Source organism: Mchenga conophoros, linkage group LG10, assembly GCF_057382185.1.
Source record: "Mchenga conophoros isolate Kocher_MC1m ecotype Shallow Benthic linkage group LG10, M_conophoros_male_GT1.1, whole genome shotgun sequence".
NCBI classification, from domain to species: Eukaryota; Metazoa; Chordata; class Actinopteri; order Cichliformes; family Cichlidae; genus Mchenga; species Mchenga conophoros.
In genome coordinates this window covers 26,055,522-26,078,944 of record NC_140535.1, presented here as the reverse complement: position 1 = coordinate 26,078,944, position 23,423 = coordinate 26,055,522, and the positions used below count along the sequence as shown (strand labels likewise).

General features: G+C 38.5%; 1 protein-coding gene across 1 annotated transcript in view; it reads left to right on the top strand.

Moving 5' to 3' along the window:
• fstl4 (follistatin-like 4) overlaps positions 1 to 23,423 on the top strand; it is a 208,906-nt gene that overhangs the window by 130,209 nt on the left and 55,274 nt on the right. Inside the window, exons 5-6 of the mRNA XM_085289588.1 lie at positions 4,295 to 4,485; positions 7,007 to 7,127. Of these exons, the coding sequence (XP_085145714.1) occupies positions 4,295 to 4,485; positions 7,007 to 7,127 (312 nt within the window). The remainder of the gene's footprint in view (positions 1 to 4,294; positions 4,486 to 7,006; positions 7,128 to 23,423) is intronic.

Here is a 23,423-nt window from a genome sequence, read left to right as displayed (position 1 = left end):
GAACCTATTTCCAATTTTCCTTACAAAAGGAAATAAGTGGTGACTCAAGATTTCTTTTAACAATACTGTATTTTGTTACACTCTCTTGCTGCCCCCTTCCATCACATTTTTTTTGTGCCTTTTAGAGTTATCACATCTTTAAATATCCATGACATTTTGTCCTCTAATGCAGCGCTTTCAAATTCCCTTTTGAAAGAGAATTTCTTCCTTGGCTCTTTGTCTCTCTGTTTGTTTTCCCCTGCTTGACATTTATAAAGTAAGCGCTTGGAGGATGCTGTGAACAGTAGAGAGTAGCTCCGTCTCCGGGACATTGAGCGTCCATGGTGCGAGCAGCTTCGGATCACTCACTTAAGCAGCTAACATTTCAAATGGACAATAAAGAGAGTCCTGGTCCCTCTAGAACAATAAAACAGTGTTAGAGTCAGGGGTGGATGCACTGTAATACAGACAGATATTTCTCTGCCACAGCTGCAGCTGCTGTGCTCAGCAGAAGGGGAAAGGCTGAATCAAAGGACGCTCACTACACCAAAGAAAGGGAGCACGATTCACTCCAGCATTCAAGTTTACTTCAGGTGTAACATTAATTTTCTCTCCATGTATCAAAGGTGTATTTATACAGGGAGTGCAGAATTATTAGGCAAATGAGTATTTTGTCCACATCATCCTCTTCATGCATGTTGTCTTACTCCAAGCTGTATAGGCTCGAAAGCCTACTACCAATTAAGCATATTAGGTGATGTGCATCTCTGTAATGAGAAGGGGTGTGGTCTAATGACATCAACACCCTATATCAGGTGTGCAGAATTATTAGGCAACGTCCTTTCCTTTGGCAAAATGGGTCAAAAGAAGGACTTGACAGGCTCAGAAAAGTCAAAAATAGTGAGATATCTTGCAGAGGGATGCAGCAGTCTCAAAATTGCAAAGCTTCTGAAGCGTGATCATCGAACAATCAAGCGTTTCATTCAAAATAGTCAACAGGGTCGCAAGAAGCGTGTGGAAAAACCAAGGCGCAAAATAACTGCCCATGAACTGAGAAAAGTCAAGCGTGCAGCTGCCAAGATGCCACTTGCCACCAGTTTGGCCATATTTCAGAGCTGCAACATCACTGGAGTGCCCAAAAGCACAAGGTGTGCAATACTCAGAGACATGGCCAAGGTAAGAAAGGCTGAAAGACGACCACCACTGAACAAGACACACAAGCTGAAACGTCAAGACTGGGCCAAGAAATATCTCAAGACTGGTTATTCTAAGGTTTTATGGACTGATGAAATGAGAGTGAGTCTTGATGGGCCAGATGGATGGGCCCGTGGCTGGATTGGTAAAGGGCAGAGAGCTCCAGTCCGACTCAGACGCCAGCAAGGTGGAGGTGGAGTACTGGTTTGGGCTGGTATCATCAAAGATGAGCTTGTGGGGCCTTTTCGGGTTGAGGATGGAGTCAAGCTCAACTCCCAGTCCTACTGCCAGTTTCTGGAAGACACCTTCTTCAAGCAGTGGTACAGGAAGAAGTCTGCATCCTTCAAGAAAAACATGATTTTCATGCAGGACAATGCTCCATCACACGCGTCCAAGTACTCCACAGCGTGGCTGGCAAGAAAGGGTATAAAAGAAGAAAAACTAATGACATGGCCACCTTGTTCACCTGATCTGAACCCCATTGAGAACCTGTGGTCCATCATCAAATGTGAGATTTACAAGGAGGGAAAACAGTACACCTCTCTGAACAGTGTCTGGGAGGCTGTGGTTGCTGCTGCACGCAATGTTGATGGTGAACAGATCAAAACACTGACAGAATCCATGGATGGCAGGCTTTTGAGTGTCCTTGCAAAGAAAGGTGGCTATATTGGTCGCTGATTTGTTTTTGTTTTGTTTTTGAATGTCAGAAATGTATATTTGTGAATGTGGAGATGTTATATTGGTTTCACTGGTAAAAATAAATAATTGAAATGGGTATATATTTGTTTTTTGTTAAGTTGCCTAATAATTGTGCACAGTAATAGTCACCTGCACACACAGATATCCCCCTAAAATAGCTAAAACTAAAAACAAACTACAAACTACTTCCAAAAACATTCAGCTTTGATATTAATGAGTTTTTTGAGTTCATTGAGAACATGGTTGTTGTTCAATAATAAAATTATTCCTCAAAAATACAACTTGCCTAATAATTCTGCACTCCCTGTAGTGGGAAAGAGCTCATTAGTTCTTTAAAATAATCAGAATTTAATTATCATCTTTCAGTTAAGAAGCACTGGCACAAAATCTAATATAACACTCAATCTTTTTAACATGTGCAGCAGCAGAAATAACATTGTTTAATACTTTTGTTTCTCCCTGTATATGTACTCAGGGGACCACAGTAAGTCTGAGCAAAGATAGGATTGTTCTTACTGTATATGACAAGATGTAAATCAGCTTGGTGGGGGATGTGTGTGTTAATTTATTTCTGTCCTTCCAGCACAGGGATAAGAATGACAGTTAGGTGATGATCCCTCATGTCTGAGCCATCTCACGCCTCATTCCCCTTGAAGGAATAACATTGAACAGGGATTTACCCAAGACCTTGACTTGACTGCCTGCATGCAGAGAAGAGTGTGCATTGTCTTTCTTTTTTTGTACAGCTGTGCGAGTCTTTGGTTTGTAATAAGTAGGAGGGTCACCAGCCTTAAGGGTGTGCGTGTGTTTCTCTGGCTTCATCTTTGCCAGTTTTATGTGCGACGCATGACGCGGTCCTTCCAGAAATAAACAGGAGATAACTGAGATTTATTGGTTTGATTATTTTCTATAACTTACTGTTTTTCAAACTGACCTCTTCCACCAAGCGTGACTGCTTGATAGATGTGCTTGATTAACAGAATTGAGTACTACAAATTAGAGGCCACAGTAACCTCAAGTTCCAGTTTCATAACTTCATATGTTATCACTAGCTCCGGTACGCAATTCATCAAAGCAGGAATGACCCCCAAACTGTTGTTCCAACAAGCTCCAAATTATCTTTAAAATTTTTTTTTTATGATGCACTGGACATCAAGAGCCACAAGAGCAAACATTCCCAAATGTATACTCAAGCTTGACTGAGGTTTATTTACTACCATGTTTAGTCATGTGTTGCGGTCATTCATCCTTAATCAGTTTTCAGGTTCAGGTATTATATTATGTTATGTTAAGCTTTTTTCTGTTTTTCTTCACTAAACAAAAAAGAAAGCCTTTCTCTTTCTCTTGCGGAAGAGACTTCATTGACAACGGAAACCTTCATTTTGTATTCATACAAATAGAAATATGCTCTTCTTTAATATGCACCTTAACACTGCAGGACACTGTGCTTTTCCTGCAGCCCAGTCGAACCTGTGTTAACTTTGCTGCAGTGACTGCTGGGCTAACAAATGTAGACATGCTTTGGCAGTGCTATGCCCTGCTGTGGGTTTGACATCAAAAGGAGACGCTGGGAATAAACTTCTGAGTCTATTAAGCCCATCATGTCCCTTAATTTTGCATTTGTTAGCATTCGTGGCTGTTGAGTTGTCGGAGGACATTAGGCGGTGAGATCCATCTCTATATACTCTCAGAGGGGGATCTCCTGCTCTGCAATAACTGGGGATGGATGTCATATTCAGATTTAGTTATATAAAAATTTTAAAACATTTTTTACTGTGCTTCTGACTTGCAAGTAGCCCTTACTTGACCTTACCTTCTCATAGCATACTGCCAACAGATAAAGTCACGTGATACACAACCAAAGGAGGGTCACAAAAATAGCAAAATAACAACATGATCTTATTTTTTGTCTGTTCTTTACTCCAAACGTTTCTCACAGCAGACGAATAAACACAGGTTGCATGATTTCTTTGTGGTTTCTAAGTTTTTGTTGCACATCATCATTAAACAGAACCTTGCTGAGAATTAAAAAAGGCCTGGTTTAAAGCATGAGCTTTAATCCCTTAGAAAAGCAGTACAAGAAGCTTGAGAGGGTCTAAATGGGAATGTGTACCTATTGTTTTCACTTGGATTCAAGGATTACTTGTAATTAGTTGGACCCCTGCACAGAAAAGCTGTCAGACAAATTATGCAAACAAAAAACGAATATTTTTTTAAATGAGTGAACACTCAAGGACACATGTACGGATGTACGAACAGACACATTATCTGTCCCATTTGCCTTCCTTTCCTCTCCTCCCACTCGGAAACACGCAAACACATTAAATCCAATTTGAAGCTACAATCCAAAGGCTTCGGCTTGTGCAATTGAGGTTAATCAAATGTCTTTTTTTCCCCCCCATATTTGTGTTCGTTCTTCTAGGCAATGCATGCACCATGTCAGAGTACAACAAGCTGAAGAGCATGCTGCTGGATATGCAACCAAAAGCGCTTAAGGCTGGGGAGCAAAATCAGAAGAGAGACATGGAGGAGAAGAGAGAGCTGGTGGACACCATGTTTAAATACCTGGATGCGAACCAGGATGGCCGACTGATCAGTGATGAACTGGAAAAGGTGAGTGTCAAATGAATCAACACAGCTGTGTGAAAGAAGAGATAAATGGCTGGGAGTGTTTTGTTTGCCATAAGTGTTTGTAACAGTTTTTGTTTGTGGACTTGTCTCCAACAAGTATTTCCAGTTTAAATGTATCACTGTGCAAATTTACAAAAAGAAAAAGAAAATGCTGGCAGATTTTTTTAAATAACGTTTGTTTTTTTTAAAAATTCTATTAAATTATATATAATGTGATCCTTTAAATAGAAGCCTGTATTGCTTACAGTGGGTAATTAGTCAACCACATTTTTATCTTCATCTACACCAATGATCAAGACAGTGTGATCAAGTTATAAGTGAGAGTGGCTGGAACATTTAGTCATCTTGCTTAACAATAAGAAAAGCTGTCTTCCCACCCGGGGCTGATGGGAAAAATTTGGCATCGATATTTGACTCAATTAAATTACCGTGAGTGTCATCTGGTATCTTGAATTGGGCATCAGAGATGTGTGTTAATTAGACTCCACCTAGCCAGTTCTATGATATCAGTGACTGCCATTGTGCCAATATGCAGTAAACCATGTTAGCCATAGTTGACATCAGACTGGAGCAGGAACAGATGTTTATATGTGCATTTTAAATTTGCTGTTGCTCTTTATTATTATGTGGGCATCCAAAGACAAAGGTTGCATGATGCCAAAGGAATATAAACTCAGTACGGGTTAAAATGAATTCTCAAAAGTGCTTCAGCTCTTTCCAAGCTCTTTAGACTTCAGTAATTATTCTCATGTTATCTCACTGTGGCTTTATATTGCAACCAGAGTGTTGTCCAAGTTTAGAATTTCAGTGACTTCTGCCTTTTGTGACAGATCTGTATTGAGGGAATTATTAATGCTGATATATGTCCACATGAAATCTTTAGATTGGACACTCACATCCTGAGGAATTCATAAATTCAGTTTCGCAGAGATAATGCTTTTAAGAATCAAAGATGAATCCCAGTCATCCCTCCAGACTGTCTCCAGTTTTGGATCTGTCTATTGTCACAGATGGTCTTGGAGGGTAAAATCCTGTCCTTAGGTTTGAAATATTTAATTCAAATGCCTAAGGACAGAGTTATCTGTGACAGGAAAAACATGGCTGCAGTCAGCTGCAGGCTGGCTCATGAAAAAAAAAAAGTTTGGTATATCCATTATTATGCCATGTGACATGTCCAGAACCATATAAAATCAGCTGGAGATAAATGCTAAGCTGGAATAGCTTGGAATGGCAGTTTACTTTTTTCCATTAGATCTTGACCTAAAAACATATTTTACAGGAAATTTATTATTATTATTATTATTATTATTATTATTATTATTATTGTTATTATTGTATCGAACTGTACCTTGATATATTAAAGCAAATATTGACTTGCTCTTCTCTTACAAGGGTCTCAGCTCACAGATTTTAGAAAAATAAAGCCAAAATAACTAAATAAATAAATAGAATAACCACATAAGGATTCAATTTCCAGAATTTACCGTCCAGGCGTTTTTGTTGTTGCTGTTATAATAAATTCTAAGCACATAAATATTGGCACTAACTAAAGATTAGGTGAGGTGTCCTACATAAATGCTACATAAGCAGTCTAGCTTTCTAGCATGGGCCAGCATCTGATAAATATAGAGTTACACTGAGAAGCATTTTTATTCTCTTATTTCTAGAGAAGAAACAACTTTTACAGAATAAGCGAGGCTGAGTTTTTTGTTTAACTTCCTAAAAACTGCTAAACATCACCCACTCAAAGATGGTTCCCCTGAGAGTGAAGTACTGCTACTACTGCAAAAGAGGACTCATAAATGACAGCGAATGGATGTGAGAGTGGTGAGTCTTCCCAGGGGAACATCTTTGAATTAACTCAGGTGCAGCATGCAAGAGTAGCAGGACCAGATACTCTTAAAAAGGAAAGGCAATCAGTATAGCACTAACATGACGGATTACATATTTAATCCACTACCTTTAATGAGAATGGAAGTACACTCAGGAGTTGTGAGTCTGATTCTCTTGTATATAGTACATTTGGTATTTAATTATGATGAGAGACAGCTGAACAGTGCTGTTTTGTTTTGTTTTAAATATGGAAAAAGTGGCAATTTCTCTCCTCATAGCACAGCAAAGTCAAAATAAAATCTTCATTAAAAAAGGCTCTATTAGAGGTTTAATCACTAATATATCACTTTTATAAAAGTAATAACCAGTGAATGTAAAAAGTATTGTTTTAATTAAATAGAGGATTCTGTGATTTTCCCCTTCAGTATTTGAAACTAGGCTATTAAAGTGATACAGAAAAGTTCAATTTGGACAGTATCTTTCCTTCTGAGTATGAATAATGTGGTTCTTTCTTACTACACATAGCTTAGGAGCATAAAAAGATGGAGGCAAGAGAGAAACAATAAATAAAGCCTATAATAAGATATAGGACTATGGCACCTGTGTATAGATGTTTCCTTTTGATGACTGAATGGATGTATTCTGTGTTGTGTGTGTGTATATGTGTTAGATCTCCATGAAAGAGCACCTGGAGGACAGCCTGCTGGAGTGCACCATGCAAGACCTGCTACGCTATGACGACTACAACAACGATGGCCATCTCAGCCTCCACGAGTTCTACACAGCTTTCCGTAAATATTTTTCTATCCTTTTTTTTTCCCCTTACAAAAAATGCACAGTTAATCTGTTAAAATATGTACGTATATTACTAACATATAGCGACATAAGCCATTTATTTGTTAAAAAAGATGGCACAAAAAATATGTGTAAGGTACGGGTGACGTACTTACTGTTGGTACATTTTAGAATTTCACAACATCACAATTCAATCAGCCTCTCCACAGCAGTTCTGAGGATAAAAGATTTCCTGGAACAGATAAATTGATAATTGCATCTGGAATCATCTGGAAGAGCTATAATAGCCTTTGGGGTTTAGGCTGAGTGGCAGCTGAGAGCATGCAGGTTCCACTTTATTAGGACCAAAAATCACAACTCCGTCACTAATGTTGCTATAGCACCGGCATGAAAATTGCTAGACACAGAGGCAACCTGCTGCAAATCTTGTTCTCAAACTCGCTATCTAATTTGATCATTGTCTTATCTTGCGTGTAAGTTCAAACTGTATTGAACTATGCTGCAAAATGGTAATAAAGTTGATGAATCCAGCAGCTAGTTATGACAGGTGGCCATTTCCAAAGCTTTACCTTTGGCTTGTGCAGGTCCATTAAGCTCCACCATTAATTTAGCCCCTTAATGACTGGTTTAAGTGGAAGTCATCCTGCTATTATTTGGTTACAGTCCTTTCACCTTCCAGGTGGGCAGTGAAAAGCCATTGCATGGTATTTATCTACCTACAGGTTTGCCTGCAGCATTTTAGGCCAGGTTAGTCAATGCATTTTATGTTTGACAAGCGGCTGAAGAAGTGGGCAGGGACCAATAACACAAGCTATTGATCAGATGACACTCAAGGTTAAGTGTTGGGCTGCAGAAAGGCAACACCGAGGGGGAGCAATTATGTTTGAGTGGCACATCTGGTGTTCTGGATAATGTTGATGGTGTTAAATTGTGTGTGTTTGCATGTTTGTGTATGCGTGTGTTTCTGCGATGCAGTCCGAGGTCTCATTAGTGTGGGTAGTGTGGGAAACCAAAAAGCCAGGAATCACAGGTGTGTTTAACAGGGTGGGCATTTACAATATGGACGCAAGTTTGGAAAAATGAAAAATTAACCTAAATGATGTGAGAAGGATTTTTTCCCCGCATTGATTTTCTTCCATGCAGCCAAATGCTTGATCTCAGGGCGAACATTTTAAATACAAGCCTTAGTCATGTTTTGGGGATCATATACCTCAAAGCACTAGGTTAGAAGGCATATTCAGGAGTCTTTCTTTGGTTTTCATGGTTCTCTCTGTTGGTGCTTTTCTTCTATTCTGTAGCTTTGATGTAAAAATCACAACCCTTTGGCCATTTTCCAAGAAGCCAACTCGAGCTTCACTATTATTCCCACAGTCTCTGAACTTGTTCTGTTATGAAACACAGTGTGTTTTTCTATTATTTTTATTATTTTGCCCCTCCATGTTGCCTTTGCCTTATTTAATGTATAAACCAAGCAAGTAAACCACCATTCAAAGCTCTGTCCTGCTGTCAGATATTTTTTTTTTCCACCACAAATTGAATAGAGGGCAATATGTGCTTTGCTAATACTCCTTAGATGATTACATTCTTATTGATTTTACCCTTGTACTCGACCTTTTTACAATCCCAGCAAGGTTCTTTGTGACCTATTTTTTACTTTTCTTAACTGTCATTGCGTCCTGTGTTAAGTGGATCCCACTTAAACACCTATTTTTGTCTCCAAGGGCATAGATTTAGAATTAAAATCAAAGAATAACACTGATTAGATTTACTGATGCGTTGTCAGAAATGAGAAGCAGCAATCACATCTATATTTGTATCATAGATAGTGCTCTTATCCAAACAGCACAAACATGGTGCAAAACCTACTGAGGTGCATCATATGAAAAGGCAGCAAAAGATACAAACCAAGAACTCAGGTAGGCAGAAAATGCAATTAGGGACAACCGCACTTTCCAGTATTTCCAGTATTTCCAGTGGTTGTCACCTGCACAGATTTAACATAGGTCATTTAACAGTTTTGAATACAAAAATGATGAATAGCTTATATTTTGCCCCAAATAAGCAGTCAGCCTGCGACATTTGTGGATTTTTGGTCTTTGGTCTGTTGAGATAGACACTGCGACTGATCAGCAGTTTCTTGTAAACCAGGTGTTTAATCATTCACGAACATACTACAGTTGACTATTTATTAATTTTACATTAATGCTGAACCACAATAACTCAGTTTGATTCGTAAAGTTAACAAAGATAGATAAACGAAAAATGTTTTTTGTATCTGCAAGTTGTGAAATTTTAAGAGCAAGCAGTGAAATCCAAAACTAGATATATATTAAAACATACCGAAGTGAAAGTGGTCTGTCTCATAAGCACTTCATCTTTGAATCTATCCTGTAATTTACTGCATTGTGTGGAAGCTAGCTTTACTCTGTGTCACTAGAATCTGCAGTTTTTGTCTTCTTGATTATTGTGTCCATGTCCCGTTAATTTCAGTTGCCTGTGCATGGACATTTGACAGAACAATGTCCAGCGCTGGTCAAGATACCCATTGCTTTTCTCTGAAATCACTTACAATTTGCATATTATTACTCATGGTACCTTCAAACACATTTTGAAGGTACCAAAAAAAAAAAGTTAAGTAACCAAATAGCTAGAGGTATATCGTTATAGAAGGAACCTCTAATGTGTTTAATAAAAAGAAATGCTTTAAAAAATATAAGATTGATGTTTTTGCCATTTTATGGTAAAAAGCTACTCAAGTTGGTATTTCAGTGCAAAGTTGTTGTTGTTTTTTTCTCTTTTATTGCTTATTTTGCAGTTCACACCATTAATTCAGAGGTTTTGCTCAGAAGAGCCAGAAAAAGAATGACCTCTTGTTCTGCTTTACTGAATAATCAACATTCTCTTTCCCATAGAGCATATTGCGGGACAGAGATAACAGCATAATGGCTTTAAATTAGCTCTGTAGCCTCCTAATGGTTTAGGGTTTCAACAGGGTTCTGTTTCCCAACATTTATTACAGTGTCAACATTCTGTAGGAGTCGGTTGCTTGTACACGTGACCTTTGTGTCCAAATTAAAACCACTGTAATTACACAATAATAAATGTGCAGGAACGTGCCTCGTGGACTGTGTCAGTGATGCGCGTGCCAAGGTGATTCACATTACCTAAATGTTCGGTAAAAGACAACACAGTGCATTAGAATTGAAACTGCTAAGTGAGCAGGCTTATTGAGAGATATCTGTAGCCTGCAGATGTAATATATGTGGACGCACAAGGTCAGAGCTCCTGTGAGGATACATGTGTAGTATATAGAGCTGCCCTGGGGTGAGACGTGGACTGCATGCGCATTATGGCGAGTAACCTTTTGCAAATGTGGAGACTGGGATATCTATGCTGCAATTTTAATTGTGCCATTTCAAGCTATTGTGGTTTTCAGTATAGGTTATGTCGTACATGGAGTCAGTAAACTGCATGCTTTTTAACTGAAAGGTAGAACACACTAGTGTGATATGATAACGTGTGGATTCTCTACGTTCCTATTCATTTTAGAAATTTACAATATAGTGCAACCTTTGTGAATTGCGTAATAATAATTATTAATAATAAATATATCTAGTATTTTTTCATCAAAGGCTGTGTTATTTAAAGCTGAAACTCTCAGAATATCATGACAATCCTCCAATTTGAATTTGCGTTAATAGATGAAAACTTAAAAAGCAGGAATTTTGGAGGTCCTTCAGTCTGTGCACAGAAGAGCATTCAAACAGCAGAGAAAGATAAACAGTAATGGACAGGAACATGCCTCTGCTCCTTTTTCAGCTGTTTGTTTATTTTAAGTCTTCATGACTGACTCTCAGTCATCAAAACAACAGGAGTGGACCAGAGGACTGATAGGAAAGTGATGCAATGTGTGAAGGAAACAGCAATGCAGCAGCTGAAAGACAGCAAGATGTTTTAAAAGAAAAGATGAGAAGTGCTGACACTGATATCTCAGAGGTTTGTGACTATATTGTACCTGATCAGAGGAGTAGCCTAAACTTCATCTTGCTTTTTCTGTTTGTTTGGTTGGGGTTTTTTTTTTTTGGTTTTCTTTACAATAGAAAATGCTGGAGGCATGTTGGTATGTAGTGCATGCCAAGGTTGCCGAAGCTGAAGGTCATGTAACTGTATATTTACAGAGCCATTAGTCATTGAGGGACAGTGCAACAAACCACTGGTTCCTTTTTTTTTTTTTTTTTTTTTTTTTTGCGAAAGTACACAGCTGGAAAGCTTCTAATTAGGTCCAGGTTGGTTTTCTGTGGTTCATATTGCTTCTCCATGTTTCTCCCACATGCAGTTCTTTCCCTTTAAGCATTTACTCAACTGTGAGTATTTGTTTTCCGTGACGCCAACTAAGAGTGGAATTATGCTGTGATGCTGGGCTGCACTGGCAGGGCCACTCAGCGGCTCTGACTAATTAATCAAAGGAGAGAAGTTGAGACAGAGAGGTAAAAAGAGAGTGAGAAAGAGGAGGATGGCATAAAAAAGAAGGGAGGGGAGAGAGCATCATATGGGGAATTGGCTATTCTGAGAAGGCTAGTGGAGGAACGATAGTGGAAAGTGGTACTGGTGAAAAAAGAGAGACAAAGGGGGAGAAAGCTCCTCTTTGTCGCCGCTGGGACAAATAAGAGAAAGTGAAAACAGAGGTAAGAAAATGATTTGGTTGCAATTGAATATGTAAGAGACTTAGAACAGCCTTGCTAAATAAATGCAGGTTAATAGGTTGAAGAAGGAACTTTGGACAACCTTAGCAGGTGTATTTTGGTGAATTGCACATGTGAAATATGTGTGACCCCATTAAGGGTGATGTATGAATTTATCTGTATTCATTTATAAAATGGCAAAGCCCTGAAAAATGACCCATGGAATTGTGTTTGTATCCCACTTTGTGTGAAGCTTGCATTAGATAGATAGATAACGAAAAAAAATGATTTAATGTTAGCGCAGCAAATGTGAAAGGGAGGTTAACCCCAAGAGTTTAATTAAACCTAACACATCTCAACGCGGCTGAATAAGAACAGAGTTTCATGTATCTCAAGGTTATCAGATTCTTTATTTAATCTGTTCATTTTCAGCTGAATCAATACATTTTGCAGTCAGTAAAATGTTATAATAATGACATATGATAATTATCAAGGAGCAAAGGTGGTCATCGAGACAGTGGCCAAAGCACCAAGGAAAACCAGACTGTAAACACATGATTTTCATTCACACATATGTAGGTATTCAAAGACCAAAATTAACATAGACTATAATTTGCATTTCATCATCCCTGAGTAGGGAGTTTGTTTCTATATCATGTGTATTATCCACGCCTCTGGGTAGATGCTTTCAAATGTTTCCTGCTGAGCTTGGGTTCCATGCTATCACGCTTACAGATTACATGGACAAAAAAAGCTTTAAGGGATGTCCGTGTTGCAAGATAAAATCTTTGTGTAGCTCCTGTCAAGGTTTGATCTTTTGTGCTACTCGAGTTTGCTCTTAATCTGCACAAATGATCTCGCTGAGATCGGATGTCAGTTTTACACGTTGAGCCTGTTGTTCTCTGACAGCCGTGTGAGTGAGCGACCTCCAGCTAAGCTGTCAACAGCAAAGTGACTTTGAAGTGAAGGTCTTGGAATAGTCTTCAGCACCCACACACTCAAAATTACATCAGTCTTTCTTCTGCTTTTTATTGTGTTTTTGGCCATTTTGTTTGCACCATGTCCTTCTCCACTTCAGTTCTACTTACAAATTCCTCTTACCTAGTTCACATTGCAGCCTTGTAGCAGTTAGTGAAATAATCGTGAAATGTAATCTATTGATTCGTGTTCCTGGACATGATTTTCCCCTTTTTTGTGCACAACATCTGTCATGGAGTCTGAGGGAAGTTCGATTCGTGTCCATGGACACAAGGTTAAGTGTTTCCAATTTTAAAAAGCTAAAACATTCACATTAGGACTTTAGGGGCCTGGTGGAGGCGTAAGTCAGTCACCACTTGCACAAGAGACTGCAGATCAAATCCCACACAGGATTTTTTTTTTACACTTTCTTTTGGTGCATTTACACTTTAACTGCATTTTCCATCCCCGTTTTCTGTTCACTTATTTTTTGGATAGATTTTGGCAACAGACGTGTGCAGTTAGGCTTAGTGAAAGATCAAGGTTCAAATGCAATGTTAAGTTTTACTTTTTTACTTGCCTGGGTTACACATTCTCTCAAAGGGGTCTTAAAGGATACCTACACTTTTGTTATTTCCTTTCCTTTCATTTCCTTTCATTTCTCCTGGCCAGTGTCTGATACCTCGTTACTGCTCACTGAACCTTTAAAGCTAATTGCCAGTGTGTATAAGGGCCTTTTTGGTGACTTCCAAGTGCCGTTTCTATTTCTGGGTAATTACCCAGTGTCAGGTAGCTGCAGTAACAGGTAAGAGACAGTTGAGATCTTGGTTCTACTTTTTATGTGTTGCACTGAGAGAGATCTGTTTTGAAGATTGCTGTGGCTTAACTTTGCATCAGTAGCAGCTTGCATCTTAATTAGATCCAAGATAGTCCAAAAGTGAAATGCTAAAAGACACACAAAGTATGACTAGACGGGGTGGAGGTGTGTGCATGTGTTTGGGTGTGGGTGGCTGGCTGAGTGGGTGTTTGTGGGGGATAGCATCTTGTGGGCCTTAGTTGTAGCATGTTACTTGGATCTTTCAAATCACTGTTGCTGCACATGTTAAAATACATTTATCCTAGTTATATTTAATAGTATATTTATATAAAACTATATTACTATAATAACACTATATTTAATACTGCTAACCCATAACCATAGGCATTCACATAACCACATGTAAATATGCATTTCATATACACCGAGAGACCCACAGTCTTTACAGCCAGTGGTCATCCAGCAGTGTTCCGAATACAATAGCGAGAGATGCCCAGTTAGTTGCCATGGCAACTGTGGTTGTCTGTTTAATCTCCAAGTCATTTATTTAGTGCAACACTTACCCACTGCAGCTAATTCCCAGGAGGAGAGGAGGAGAGAGGAGGGGAAACATAAAGTCAAAGAGGAAACAAGCAGAGAGAAACATAAAGCCAGAGGAAGGTAGAGTAAAGTAAGCAATTTGAACCCTGCGCACGATCAACAATTAAGGATTAAACATGTGCGGTGTGAGATACAGGACTGCATTATCCCCAGGTGCAAACGCTGCACACAGGTGGACATCTTAAGCACATACCAGAGACGAATAGATGAGCCGAGGAAAAGGCAACAGTGAAACATAAAAGAATATTCTGATGGAGTCTGTTGAGGCTCCTTTATACAAAAACAGCACACTGTGTGCATCTAAACACAAAAATAATAATACGTGAGTGATGTCCCCCATGGATAACTAGAGGCAGTGGGCCATCAGTTTATTTTATGGTATTATAAATACACTTAATGTGCACAGCATCTGAGGCACTGTGAAGCACTCTTCAGTGAAATTCTCAACTGAGACATTCATGCTTTGTAAACATCTGCCAGACTTGACATAAATACTGTCTGTGCAGTGCTTTGATAGAAACACTGATTGTTGTACCTGTAAGTAAAATGTAACTTTGACTTTGATGGAGTGGTTTTAGAGTTACTGGAGGGTTGTTTACCTGCAGTTGATGAAGTGTGATGGACTTGTCTTTTACTCCTGGTGATATTCACGTTCTCTTGTTTTCCTATCCCAATCGCCAAATAATGAAATAAATTAGCAAGCAAGCGGTATATTACACATCATCCAGGTAGGATCTGTTATTTGCCATCATCTCTCTACTCTTTAAATACAGCTTTATTGGAGAAGGTCAATACTATTGTTGTGTCACAGTGTTCAATATGGAGTTGGAGCCACGAGTTTACCATAAGGAATAGCAGCACTAAAATGGATTATCTGGATCATTTTAGTTTACAAAATATATAGAAAAGCTATGCAGGAATTATTGTCATTATTGACTGAGAACCTTCACAGACATGCAGGAATTATATAAAACAAGTACATAAAGCAACAGGAATACTGAAAAAATAAGTAAATAAAACTTCACAGCACTCACACTTTTTAAATTAACTTTTATTGCTGCACTACTAACTAGCTGACTGGAATGATTAGGCTTGAGTTGAATAACAAGAATGAAGGAAATCCAGTACTCTGCAGGGGCTTGGAATGGAAATGTTTCATACACTGATATTTACATTTGTACAATTTGGCTGATCTTATTTTAATATGCTTGGTTATTTTGTAGGTTGATTTTTAAATCTTGATCAGCAAATGGGAGCTGTGACCAAAGGCTGCTGACCTTTAGCCCCATCCCCCCCCCAAAATCAAAAATCCATATTAAGTCACTTTAAAGCCTAAACCATGAAATTAATTTTTTTGAAAATGGATATGTGAAGTCGTTATTATATAGATGAATGTATAAAACAGGAATGAATATTTGCATATATGAGTTTCAGTTTGGATCATAGCAAATATGTAGCAATTTATTAAATGTATTGTGCCATTTATTTTGGTTTTTCATCAACGCAGTCAGGCTTATAAGCAGCAAACATAGTCATTTCAGATTAAGCAAACTTTAGTGTGACATAATATTGCTGCTGTTATTGTGGTTAATCTGGTAGAGTTCATCTGAAAATTACTGGTGTATAGCCGAAGACTGCAGAGTCCATCACTTACAAGCAAAAGGAAACATGTCAAGTCAGGAGTGGCACCAGGATTACACTTGTCAATTCTTTCTAGATTCATGAGGTTGTACACCAAAGCTTTGTCCCCTAAAGTGTGGGGTAGAGTTCTGCTGAAAGAAACTGATAGTATTTGTCATCATTCTTGACGTATGTACCAAAACAACATTTACTCGCTGTTTGCTCCATTCACCAGATTTGCTTCATCCATTTTCACAAAACAAAATCCATGTTGAAGGATCATCTTTGTGGTGCACTGGAGATCCAGCACAAATCACAGAACTGCAAGGAAACAGAATGAGATATAACATTCTATATAAAACCTGTTGTGCATGAAGAGATGATCCTGAAAGGGCAGAACAGATACATTTAAATAAGGTGTGTTTTTATAGCAACTGTTATTATTATAATTATTTTCTTTCTTATTGACCAGATTCCAGAATCTTATGAATCGAGATGTGGCAGCATCTCCAACCAAATTTAATTAGTTGGTTTCAGCCAATTAAAAGTGAATATAAGAAGTGTTTATAGCTTAATAGTTGCTAAACTGGAATAACCTGCAGTAGCGCTCTTACATCTACATTGCATTTGTCTGTTCCACATAGATTATAAAAACTGGATGTTCTCTGAGAGATATTGACATTTACAGATATGTAGCGAATTAATAACTTAAAAAGATGAAGCAAGTTGAAAGAAAGTCAGTGTGCCCAACAGTGATTGCAGTAAAAATTAAGTTACCATGACACATGGATGATGTATAAATTTGTAATATTAGCAGGATGTCTTTGATGAGAGAGCGAAACCAAATGTTTGCTTTGAGTCTGTTAAACATGCTGCAGTTGTCACGGTGAAGAACAAATTGCACGTCTACTTGTCAATCGCTTGTTTCTTTGACTCTGAGTAGTTGAGTAATCTGGGTCTTCTAAGTGTAGCTAATGTTTTTACTCAAGGCTAAATTTGCAAGCAAAAATCCCACAGTACATGTAGAACATCATATAAGAATTATTAAGATGTGACTTCCTATTGGTGACACACTCGCTGTTCTACCAGACATCTAATATCTCTCATAATTACACATGCTGAATAATCCCATCCGACATTGCCTATGTCCCTGCTTCTCAATTTCCCTCATCCGTCTATCCTTCTTTCATTTCCACCACTTTAATTTCATCGTTATGACTCTAATTAGCCATAGAGATGTAAATCCACGCTTCGCAGGGCCTTGAGGGGTTTCGGTTTGACCTATTACCCTTCCCGACATTTCTTTTCTGCCCCCTCCCCATCCCCATTTCTTATTCCTATTTTTTTCTCCTTTCTCTTTCTTTTTGCAACCAATGGGTCCCGAGGGCAGCAAGTGTGTTTCAGCGCACCGTAATTCACAGGCAGCTGCCCCCTAGGCTGTTAGTGGCACAGCATGTGGTCTGCTTTTATCTCTCTCCTCTAACTCCCACTCGGGCGAGGAAATAATTCATTATCATGCCTCCATTGATTTGGTATTTCTCTAGTTTCTTTAGTGGAACAATCCCCCTTTTCTTCCTCTTCTTTTTTTCTTATTTTAACACCCTTCTTCAATTTCAAACAAGTGTGCATCTTCACCAGTGTTTGTTTAACTCTCTGTAAGTGTGGGTCTGCATGGAAGTGATGATTTTTCTGTTTTTTCTCATCTCTTCAACAATATCCCCTCAAGCATCCACCTTCATCAGCTTTGAAAATCTTCTCTCAGAACAAAGGAGGTAAACACGGCAGAAAAGGGCAAAAACTAGGGGGAATTTTTTTTTTTTTGCATAAAAAAAGAATATGGTAGCAGAAAACAAGACAACCCAACAAGGTAAGAATAGGACCATATAATCCGTCGTGGTTGGATAACTTTAGCTTATGGCTACACTGCTTCTGTGTAAGAAAGCAAGGAATATTTCCCGTAGAGAGAGCATTCTTCTCTTTGGGTTAACATCTGCTCCGTGTAAATCATCAGCAAGTTGGTCCAGATGGTGTGGTCATAATGTTAAGGTTATGTTTTGATAAAAGAGTTTTCTCCTCTTTATGTATATGATGGGGATGAACACAGGCCAGCGCTGAGTGACGTCACTAAGCTGAACCCAACAAACAAGACAACAAACACTCTGATTTTATAAGGGGATGAAAGAAAGTGGAACGGAATAAAGTGGGAAAAGAATTAAAGTACAAGTGACTAGATGTGGTTGCCTCAAGCTGAAAGCTTATTTCCAAACAACTGAATCACATTCACACACACATCCGAAGCCCAAACAAACACCTAAGGGGTTATTGGTTATAGTACCCCCATATTCAGAAGGATGAAATTGTGTTTGGATCAACCTAAGGACTACAGCTTTAGATAAGTTACAAAAACAAGATGCTAATGTTAACCTGGTGATTCTGCCTGCCTACATGTGTTTACCTGGGAGGAAGGAGAAAATAGGATTTGGGAAGAGGCCAGGAGTGTCAAGAAAAGAGAAGGACAGCTAAGATTGGGAGGATTTAGAAGAGCAGGTGATGTGTAATTGCATGTTTGCACATGTTTATCAAGGCTTAGAGGAGCACAGAGGTGGGCTGAGAGAGGTGCATCGTGAGGAGCAATCAGGGAGTTGAATGGGGGTGCAGACAAAACAAGTAGGTAATACATAATTTTGTGTTTATAAGAGTTTGGGCCAGACTGGAGGAAAGATTAGGAGGGTATAAGAGTTTCGAGATTGAAATATAAAGTAAAAGAGCAGCAGAAGTGAAAGGCTAAAGCAGAAGCACAACGGACTACCTGGGTGTAAATCTATGTTAACTTTTGAGACCATGTGCTCTTTATACACATTCCTACTATATCACTGACATTTGAGAGACACCCGCCAGAGAGGACAGATGCTTCTCAGTGCTGGAAGCTGAACTATGACAAGCACACAAGTACAGTAAATACACTTACAGGGACAACAACCGTCAAAAAATTTTTAAAAACTTCCGTTATACACATCATCTTTCTTATCAAGACAAATGAGTTGCAAAGTGCTGTGTGTACAATTCTGTGCTTGTATAGAAGGCGATTTGATAGAAACACCAACTAAACCTGGCAGATCAGTTTCTTGTTTTACAGAGAAGTTTCGATTAGTTTTCTTGCAGTTTTCATAAAGCCACACTGAGGTTTCCTGAGCCGTTAAAAAGAATTACAGTTCTCCTGCATGGCACTCAAGCCAGCAGCCAATATAATTTAGTAGCCTTCAAAGTATTTCTAAAGCCAGAGTTTTCATTCAGTACGGCTTGAAAGAGCTGCTTTGGCAGCTTCAGAACGGTTATATAGTCAAACTTTTTAAAGTGCAAGAGCGAGGTTGATAATAGGGGAGCAGGTATTCCCAAATCTCCAGAGTCTTTATTCTCAAGAGTGCGGTCTGATTCTCCGGTTTAGTTCAATGCTGCACACTCCCAGCTGAGTGTTAGTACACAGTATCTCCTGTGGCAACAAGCTCCTGTTCAACCCAGTCTTCTAAAACAACATGCGCTGAGCTACCTTGAGGGTTAAAGCTCGGAGGCTTTTTCATACCGAGATGATGCAGTGGTTTTTTTTCTCTTTTTTTTGGTGTGCCAGGCTTAATCCAAGTTACAAGCAACACGCAGATGGAACACCTTGAAGTGTAGATAAACTACACATCAGGCATCCAGAAAGAAATTCTGAAGCTTTTGAGTTTGATGCCTTGATGTCATGGAACAGAGCCGTGACAGTCAGGATTGCAGGAGGCTGCAGAAAAGTATCTGAGGATTTGGAAGGCCCACACCAGCTGGGAGGTAGAAACATAAAGAGATCAGAATGTAATCTATAATTCACAAAACATTGGGCAAATTAGACCCCACTTCAGCCATGACATAATTGTTTGTTTACACGAATTCTCTCCAGTCGAAAGCTTTTATCTTAAGACGGGTATGTACGAGAAAGTTATCTAATGATAGTGGACTGCCTGAGATAATGATCTCAATTGTTTATCTCTTTTACATGAGAGCTTTTTGAGGTTTGACACCTTTTGTGGCTCATTTTTGTACCCTGCATCGGAACCTTTTAAAAAATATGCTGACTGCATTGTTTATTGCCAGATGAAGGTCTGGGACAGATTTGCCTCATTGTCTGCAACTCATAATGGACTGCAAATGCAAAATTGCCATTGTGACAAAGATCTGAGTCTGCTGGCAAAGCCTTTGTGCTGACACCCATTCTGTATGATGTGCATTTGGTTACCTGTATTCTTAATGTGACAAGCAGTGGAAACATTAATATACTATCTCTTGAAGCAGAAAGGTCAGCTGATATCAAATTTTTACAGGAGATGGTTGGAAATGGTACCCATGTCACTTTAATCAGGCAATTCCAACCCCCAGCCTTTGTGCTGCCCACATACAATCTAACCATTAAAGATGCAAAAATTTAGCCTGAAACTTTCGTAGTGATTTCCAAAGCTCCTGTCATGCTTGGAGGATCCATAATAATTTTGAAGTTCAGCATACGCATGCTGTAGACAAAATTTATTCGCCCATAATTCATTACACGGTAGAAGGAGAGAGAAAGACGGAGGGGGAGTTCTCCAGGGGAAAATATGGAGCAATTAATCAACTTCATCAGCTCATCAGCAGCTTTTTAAAAACACCGTTAGTGGTTATAATGGAGCCATGTTGCGCTACCTATTTAGTTCAATTTTCTGCTAATTAATCAGCCTATATTACTAAGGTATAAAGGAGGAAAATATAGTCAGGTACAAACCACCCGCAATCTCCTTCTTGGTTCATATATCAAAGGATCAGCACATGAATGAAGACATTTCCATAAAGTGTGTGTGTGTGTGTGTGTGTGTGTGTGTGTGTGTGTGGTTAATTTGCAAAAATGCATTAAATTCTAGTGAATCCCTTTTTCTTTTTTCTTTTTTTTTTTTTTACAATCAGCTGGTCTGTTGAGTGGTCCCCAAGTTGCAAAGACAAGGGACCATTAAGTTTTAATGAATGTTTATGTAATGAGAGCATTATTTTTATTGAATCATCAACACTAGTTCAGAGACTTATAATAAATGTACTGATATATGTATATACAGCCTTTAGCATAGGCTGTAATCATTTAGCCCAAACAAATCTAATCGTGTTATGTTACTACCATAAAATAAAATGAGCGTGGTTTCCTGGAACTGGAAGAAATGTGAAAGGAGTGTCCTGACGGTAAATGTGATACTTAAGCCAATGCTGAGCTACATTAATCTACAAATATGGAGTCATAATTCTGAAAAGTCATGCTCTTGTCTGTAGATAATAAAGAAACCTTAAACCAAAGCCAAAACTGTTTCCATTAGTATTCATAACAGAGGCAACTCTGAAGGCTATTGCTAATGTGTAGTTTTATTCTTCAGAGGCTCTTGATTCTGTGTATGGAGTTGCTAAATTGGAGGAGAACTATGATAAAATATTTAAAGTGACAAGACTTGTACCCTGCTTCTATGGAAGGAATGGGATAGGCTCCAGCCCTTTCATGACCCTGATATGGATATTTGGAAGAGGATGCATGGATGGATGGATGGATGGATGTTTTACTGAAGATGCAAATGAGATTGTATTGGGAAATTCAATACTGGTGTATTACCCTTAAATGCCACATATAACGAAATTACAGTATGCAGTATGGGAGTGATATTTCAGACTCTACAGGCCTCAGTTTGCATGTAAAATGTTAAAGTTGATGACAGTGCAATTAGAAAAAGACTGGACAAGTATGGCTTGTTTGGAAGGGTTGCCAGGAGAAAGCCTTTCCTTTCTTAAAAGAACATGGGCAGCACACTTTCAGTTTGCAAACTTACAAACCACAAAATCTCTGGAACAAGTCCTTTGGACAGATAAAACCAAAGTGGACATGTCAGGCCATAAAGCACAGTACCAGTGGGTGAAAACCAAACACAGCATATCAGCACAAACACCTCATACCAGCTGTAAAGCATTTCTCTGTAAACAAAAGGGTTGTAGAGACATGTGTAAGGTAATCTGTCCAACAGCTAAAGCCTGGCCTAAATTGGGTCATTCAACAGGATAATGATTCGAAGCACAGCAGCAAATCTACAACAGAATGGCTGAAAAAGAAACAAATCAAAGTGTTACAAAGTACTGAGTTCTGACTGCAACCTGAGTCAAATTGTGGATGTTGTTTTTGAGAACACCTAACTTACACCAATCATTCTTGTGATAGTTTTACTCATGAAGTGTTACCGTTAATCACAAAGACCACTATGTGACTTGAATATGTGATGAAGTAATATAAAGTATGGATTTTGTATGTGAAGTGAGTGTTGCTGCAATTCTAAGTAAGTTTGTGGAAGCAATTATGCTTTTTTGTGATGTGAGAAATGATACAAAGGTTGGTTGATGTCCTAAAGTGGATATTTTACCATGATGCAGGATGCACCCATATTTTAGACTAATTGGTAACCTCAGAGGTGTCAGTTAAGCAATTCAGCTACAATTAAAAAAGTTCGCCATTTCAAATCATTATACCGTATCGGTTTTTAAAATGCATTCAACTATATGAATAATTCCAATACTATAATACTATTTGAATATTTCCAAGTAAAAATAGAATTACTGGAATTCACAGAAATGCATATAGACTTCATGTACATAGCCGACTTTCTGTATTTGATATGCTCAGTGATTTATATTAAAAAATGTAGTAAGTGCAGCAGCATAATGCCAGATAAGTGTTTCCAATTTGTCACACTGCAAAACACCATTAATTTAAAATGAACAATGAGGAGAATATAAATGAGCTCTACCTCTTCATTTGACAAAGGGTAGTGACAAATAAAAGAGATACAGTGTTTTTTCCTGATTATTTTCTTTGTCTTGTTAGATGCAAATTCTGTTTTTTTGTTTCACTTTTTTTAAAAGAACAAAAAAACTACATATAAGAAAAAAAATGCATCTTTTTTTTAGAATGTAAAAAAAAATTAAAATATAGTGTTCAGTATGCTCTCTTTACTTCAGTCTTAATCAAAGAGTCCATTGACCTATGTGGAGTGGTTTGTATGAAAAGATGCCTTCATGCGAGCTTTATGAAAACTGATGATTGGGCTTTCTTTCCTCCAGCCTGCAGCTCTAATCACAAATAATACTGGTTAATGTTTGCATTTGTATAAAATGCATAGACTCTGTAATTCCGTGCATGCACATTTAAAAACATACTTTTCAGTGTTCTTGTGTATACCCAGATTCACACAGTGTATCTCATTCTGCATTCTGTAACTGTTGAGGTGGACCTCCAGGTCAGGTCAAGCTGTGGCTCCTGCAGTGCAGAGTTCTGCTGCAGGCCACTAATCTCGCTCACCCTCCTCCTTCACAAGGCTGAAAAGGCTTTAAAACGAGAAAGACCACTTAGCCAGCTCTGTCAGAAAACTGCCAGTGGTTTACAGTAAGAGGCATAGCTGGGGAGGGGAGAGAGAGTGGGTTGAGAGGACTTTCCTTCTTCCATAAAGATGAAAGATTATCCAGATTGTCAGAGATTGTATGCCACTATCAGATGAGGGTATAGCTTTAATGAATGGGGTCTCATCCGACCAAAT